At 36.5% G+C, this 7,053-nt stretch overlaps 1 protein-coding gene across 3 annotated transcripts in view; it reads left to right on the forward strand.

The window, feature by feature from the left end:
- CFAP54 (cilia and flagella associated protein 54) overlaps positions 1-2,820 on the forward strand; it is a 115,661-nt gene extending 112,841 nt beyond the window's left edge. For all 3 annotated transcript variants that reach the window (XM_065043480.1, XM_065043473.1, XM_065043467.1), the window contains one exon: positions 776-2,820. In XM_065043480.1, the coding sequence (XP_064899552.1) occupies positions 776-895 (120 nt within the window). In that variant the 3' untranslated portion in view covers positions 896-2,820. The remainder of the gene's footprint in view (positions 1-775) is intronic.
- The last annotated feature ends 4,233 nt before the right edge of the window (positions 2,821-7,053 follow it).

Consider the following 7,053-nt stretch of genomic DNA (forward strand, 5'->3'; position numbering starts at 1 on the left):
CTGCTTCTCTTCTTTGATTCTCTTTTTTTTCTGTTTGTATGTCTCATGGTGCTTTTGATTCAGCACTGAATTGTATTTCTAAGTGGAAAAGGTGCATTTTTATTGAATTATTAATTTAAAATTATTTGACTGTTCATGTGTTAAGAATAAAAATTGATCAGCTGGCTTGTTTTTAAATCTGTTTAATGAATAGCTATGTTCTTGAGGGAGATAATGAGGCATCATGTTTGGGAGTTCCAATCTTGAATGTTAAAAGTAAATTTATAAATAAAATAATGCATTAAAAATTAACCTCCCTACATAGCCTGTTCCAAACTTTTCTTCCTCTCCTTTGTTTTTCTTAATACCTAAATCGGCTAAATAGTTCTTCTCCATGTCCAATGGACAGACAAACCAGTTTATCACTGTCCTCTGTTTCACCTTTCACAGGGAGTTCAAGACTTTCAACTTCTCATCTTAGGAAAAGTCTTCAGAGTTACTAGTTGTTCTTGCTGCTCTTGTCTGAAATCTTCATTTTGCCTACAGATGATCAGAAGAAACTTTGTGAGCAAGACTGTTCACAGAAATTTCCTCCTCTTAATCCTGTTTTACTGGTTTCCTGCAAGAGATGTCATTAACCACAGGTTTATACTTAGGCAATGAATATTTCTAACTTATTCATTGGTTGTAGGTCAGAAATATGGCTTTAATATGGAACTATTTGTATAAATGTACTTTTTGATACACGTAAGCTTAGTAAAGTGTGATTTTTTTTCCCTTTTTTATTTGTTTTCAGATCCCATTTGATGTTACTTTGCAATCAATAGCAAGTTTGGAAGATATGTTTGATCCTGCTAATGGATGCATAATAACTGAAGAAAGTCTTTTCAATTGGATCGTTTCTCTGTTTCGCTAAATTCTATTTTTACAACAACTTATTCAGTTGCTGGATGCTACAGATTTAGATGTAAGTGCTGGTGTTAATGTAACAGCCTCATTATTCACACCAGGATTTGGCTCCTAATGTGTTTTCTAATCTTCATGTTTAGCTTTTTCTAATTATTTAGAAATTAATAGTTTTTAAAATGAAAATACATTTTTAGGAATTAAAAGTATTAGAAGTAGTTTCTTAATAAGAGGATTAGAAATTTGATTTATTCAGTCACCTATAATTGAGTTTGTTGGAGGTTTTCTAGCTTTTCAATAAGTTTTTATTGTTTAGAAAAGCTGAATAGGCTTGTCGCCTTCTACCATCTGCTAATAAATACTGCTTTTCCCTGAAGTTTTATTCTCATCATCAATTTTTTAATTACTTTTGCAGTTCTCAAGAGTTGGTTTTATTTTTGAGAATTTTTAAAACATCACTGAGTTTGTTCTTTTACACTTCTATTTGGAAACTCACCTATCAGACTTTTCTATGTTTTGTTAAAGAAAAACACGTCAGAGGACGTAGTGGGTAAAAATGATTGTTCAGATGTCTCCATAATTTCAAAGCGTTTGTCTGAAAAAAAAGCCAGTTTAAAAAATAAAATGAGACTATAGAAGATTTTTGGACATCATTCTCAAATGCTAACAAACCCTCTGTTTCTGTTGTCAATGTTGTAAATCTTATTTTAAAGTGCTGAAGAAACCCTAAGGAGTCCTATCAACAGCCACCTGAGGAAATACTCTTGTCCAGTGTCAGAGATGGGGAGTTTGGCAGGATAAAGTGAGTTAATTGAACAAGGCTGCACAGGAGAGTGCAGGACGATTCACAACAGAGTTCATGGCCCTTTGGTTTTGCTCACACCAGAAGGCCAAGTTCCCCTTCGCTAGTTACAATAATTTGTTTGCAACAAACAGCAAAAAAAGCAAAAAACCCAGGCAGTTTGGGCAGGAGTCCTGTGAGACTTATCCTGTCACAAGCGATGCTTTTATGTAGCTGTGAAAATTTAGGACTGTTACCATTCCCGAGTTCAGCTTCTGTGAAAATGAAACAATTGGTTAGAAACACCAGCCCCTTTTGCCTCAGTCAGGCTCTCGCTGTGGTGTAGCCCAGTGATAAAACAATAAAATATCTTGAGCTCTTTGGACATTGCAGATTTACCTCGGCTTGTGCTTTTCAGAGAAACGTTATCTGGTTTAACAGTGAAGTTTTTTTTACGGAGGCAGAGAGAGAGAGAGAGAGAGAGAAAAGACTGAGTATAGTGAGTATCTTAAATATGATCAGTAACAGGAACAAAAGGGGTTCGGTTCTCTATGTCATTCCTAGAAAAGAAAAAAGACTGGATGTATTTGTGTTATGTGTAGCTATTAAATTGTGCTATTTTTATTTTGTGTAGCCTTTCCTGGAATGCTGTAGGTAGTAGGAAAATTAGGAGGATTATGATACAATGATAAAACCAAAATAAACACTTAGTAATTGATAGGGAAGGTATTTTTGCAAGACAATTTAAAAACTGAGCTAGAATAGTTATTTAACTGTGCCACCTAACAGGCAGTTTAGAGGAGATATTCTTTAACGTTATTCTTTCAATTAAAATAATTTCTTGTTCTGTGGTTCTTCAAAAAGCAGGAAAGATAAAAAATGGCATTACTCATTTTTCTTTTTCAAGGAACAAGTAGAAAATTGTAGCTTTTCGGGAAAAACTATTCAGTCTTTCCTTGTGCTTTGTAAAAAGTATAAAATGTTTCTTATTCTTTTTGGGGTCGCCTTGAGGATTATCATAGGACTTTTGTGTAGCTTAATTAATATTTGTAAAACAACCCATAGCATCAGGTGAAAATGGAAGTAAAGTTCCATTACAGAAAAGGTGTTTCTTCAGTGCTGTTAGTCTGGACTTTATTCTAATATTCCTATACTTGAAAGAGAAATATTAAATAAAATGCTTTACATATGAATTTAAAATATATCACACTTTCTAAGATGTTTTTGTTGAAACAAAAATATTATCTTATCATCTCCATTAACACAGCACAGTAAAATAATAATGCTGAAACGCTGACCTCACTGTATCCATAGCAGCAGATTTTACTCTCATGAACACAGAATTAAGTATTCAATGCAGGTTTCAGAAGAAAACATCAGAGAAAACATTCTTCTTTTTGCATATAATTAAACTCTTTAGTTAAAATCTGTTTGTAAGGAAGAAAGCTCATATCTAAACGTCTGCAGTAATTGCAAAGAAAAAAAAAGTATAAAGCTAATTGCAAAGTAAATTGCTTCTTGTTTAATGTCTTATAGTAGTTTGGGGTGGTTTTTTCCTTACCACTGAATGCAGACTAAAGCTTTCAATATGTGAGACCAGAATAAATTTGTGTCAGCACCAAGCTCAATTAAGTTTCTATAGAATACTTGTCTGTGTCACTGTCTCCAAAATTAAAAAGGAAGAAGGGGAAGGCACGTTCTTCCTTTTCACAGTCTGGAGCTTAAGGGAGGGCCCTCCTGCCAGGTGAAGGTTTGCTCCATCATCTGCCCCATACAACATTGCTGAAGGGCCACTTACTGCCTTGACAGCTTGGAACCACTGGCACGTTTACCAATTCTTTTCAAATTTTAACTGAAATATCTCTCCATTCCACATCTGTGAAAGGAACGGATAGTGTTTCTCTATCTGATAAGTTGTGGGATGGGGCAGGGAACAGGGAGCAAGCACACACTGTGGGGACAAACTGAAAGGATTCTGAAATGAATGAGATTTTATCTTCAGTGCATCCCCTGCGTGAGGGACAAGAAGGATTCTGCAGGGAACTAACTAAAGAATAGTAAAAAGACTTGGTTCTATTTTTTAAATATATATATACTTTTTTTTTAAATTCCTTTGGTGGTGTTGGTTCTGTGAACTGAATGAAGAAAGCATCCAGAGAACAAAGAGAGCTTCTGGTCCTGTAATTAATAACTGTATCATCAAGAATGTGCTATGGCCCAAATTGAAATTGAGCAGGGAGCTTAACACAGACAGCCTGGAATGGGTTTTAAGCTATATTTCTGCCTCAATAGAGATTTGTGTATTCAAGGCATTCACAGGATTTGTCTCATGCCTACAAATATATAGAAACCTGAAATTATTTCTGGTTAAGTTAATTTTATGATGTGCAAATTAGTAATTTCACACAGATTTATTCAATTGTATGTGACTGTGTTTTGAATTCCACTACTTCAACTCATACTCATTTTTCATTTGGTCTAAGTTTTTGGATGACATCAACCAAACAAAACAATCCTAGTAATCAGCCTCGCTTTGCCTCAGTTTCTTTATCTGAAGATAACAGTAATCCCATAATCAGTGAGGGACTTGAAGATTTCTGCATCAACATTTGGAAAATATTTTCAGAACCTTAAATTAGAGACAGGGAATTTAAGTTATTATTCAGTTGGGACACGATGTAAGAGATAGTAATTTGTTTCCAAATAATTTTCAGTGAAATCCAAGAAGAAAGATTTTTTTAAAAGAATAATGATGGAACTAGAATTAATTGTTGGAATTACAGGCTAATATGCTGAACTAATTAAGCCAGGAAAGAGTTCCATTTATGTTTGCCAAAGATGCTCTGTAAGTTAAAGATACTGAGTACATCATCAAATGAGAGAAGTGAAAATATGAAGCATAGGTTAATCTTTAAAACAGAGTGGGTGAAAGGGTCCAGAGGCAAGTGCTGAAGTCAAATATTTACCACTGCAATTTAATTTTCCACTTTGAAACCCCAGAGATAATTAAAATTATTCTCATTTGTCTCCAATGTCAGCATGATTTAAGATTCTACTTAATGTGCAAAGAAAAAAAAAGTACATGTTGAAGCAAAAGACACAAAAAATCTCAGTGTTGCACAGTAGAAAACCAGAATATGCTACATAAGAAATCATCACAAGGTGATGGACCTGGCTTTCTAGTCCATCTGGGCAGATCTCAGGACAGCTGTGTGGAAGGTGAAGCTCTGTGAGGATTCAGTGCACCTTCCAGGCTGGGTTAGCTACTGGCCAGAATTGGAAAGAACATTTCAGCAACCAACAAAAAATACCAGTGTCCTGGGCAAAGCTCCTTCTGTTTTGGCAGCCGTGTGTTCTCACCAATGCCTGGGGGGGCTGGCACGGGAGACTCTGCTGTGAGTTTTCCACGTTAGAGCTGCAAGTGCCTGAAGGGTCTTATGGCTGCTTTGCGACGTGCGAGCAGAGTGAGGTCTGCGCTTCATGCTTTGTGCCTTGCTTCATTCCCCATCATTGCTTTAAAGAACAATTACAAGGATGAAAAAGTCCAGGTTGTTTTTTTTCCCAGTGTCCTGACTTGTCTGATTCCCCAGGAATTCTTATGGCTTATCTTTCAGAACTCAGTGTCACTGCTGCTACATTGAAAATGTTGTTTATGGGCCAAGAGGAAGCCAAAGTATGTTTAAAGCCAAAAATGTATAATTGAAATCTTAGCCTAATCCAATAATAATTATTAATCCAGGTCCAATTCTTATGGGAAAAGAAAGAACACTGTTTATCTGTCTCAGGTGTGAGGGAACGTTCTCCAGAGTGTCTTTTACAGCCCCTGCACAACTGCTTGGAATGCCATCTTGTGCTGGCATTTTTCTTCCTTTACACTGACAGCACCACTCTGCTTTCAGAATTGGGCTTCTCACAGCTGTCCTCTGCTCAAAGATGATACACCAAGATCTCCCAGTGTTTTCGAATAAATACCAAGAAGAAACACAGTCAGTGGCATTTAAAAAGTGCCAATAAAGGTCCTGGAAGCAGGAAAAACTGATTTAACTGGGGGTATGTCACAGAATGAACCAAAAAGAACGCTGGTCATGTTTATGTGCTCAGCTTCAAGGCTTCAGGGCTTGGAAGGCAGGTATTCACCTGCCTGTTGGTAGACATAGTTACGCACAGTGAGGAGATAAAAAGACAGAGGATATTGTTACGAGAAAGAAAAAGCTTTTGATTTTATGTATTGATGATACACAAATTGGAGTTACAAGCATTGGCCTTAGAAGTGAAAGATGGTTTAAAAGCAAATTAGGACAATAAAGTGGAGAGGGGTTAGAAGGCTTGAAAGAATGCTGTAGATCACTTAACACTCAGATACCTAAGAATACAGACGACGATATAAAATGTGACTAATGCTTGGTTAATGAGGATGGAGAGGTGCAATAAAGACACCTACCTCATTGCTGGAGCGGAATAATAATGGCATTTTTTATGACAGTGACATGAGATTTTTTTCTGATTCTGAGTTCACTTATACAGACTAGAAATGACACAAACCTGGAAATCAAAACTTCATCAGTAAAGTGAACAAAGCATTCCAGATCTATCAGTTCTGAGGGTACACAAGGTAAAGATCCATTTGAAACTAGATTTCTACAGAAACACTTAGTTTTGCTAGTTTCCTTATATAATATCCCTTTAAAGATATTAAAGATATCCCAATCTTTTACTAAATAATTTTCTACTTAGGTTTATAAAGCAGAGACAGTTAAAATAGCATTTCTTTTGAAGAAGTCCTATCTTTTATTTTACCACATTAAAAATAAAAAAATTCCCTCCTTCTATAATATTCTTCATGACCAGAATAACAACTATATTCTAAGTCAAGATACAGATGCAATGATTCTCTGTTACTTGATCAGTTATTGGCAGCAATATGAAGTGTGTAAGGGGGTACAAATAGGTATGTTGTGAACATAATTAAAAATGGACTTGAGCTGACAGGTTCAGATCAGGAACTTCTCTGTCTGTAATGTATTTATTACTATTGTTATTATCTGACAACACGATAACCCAGTGAAGAATAAATCATAGAATGTCCTGAGTTGGAAGGGACCCACAGGGATCAACAAGTCCAACTCCTGTCCCTGCATGTGACAGCCCCACAGATCATACCATGTGTCTGAGGGTGTTGTCCAGTCTCTTCTTGAACACTGTCAGGCTTGGGGCCATGACACCTCCCTGGGGAGCCTGTTCCAGTGCTCCAGCACCCTCTGGGGGAAGAACCTTCTCCTAATGTCCACCCTAAACCTCCCCTGGCACATCCTCCTGACATTGCCTCAGGTTCTGTCATCGGTCGCTAAAGAGAAGAGTTCGGTGCCTGCCCCTCCTCCTCCCCTTGT

Source organism: Columba livia, chromosome 1, assembly GCF_036013475.1.
Source record: "Columba livia isolate bColLiv1 breed racing homer chromosome 1, bColLiv1.pat.W.v2, whole genome shotgun sequence".
NCBI classification, from domain to species: Eukaryota; Metazoa; Chordata; class Aves; order Columbiformes; family Columbidae; genus Columba; species Columba livia.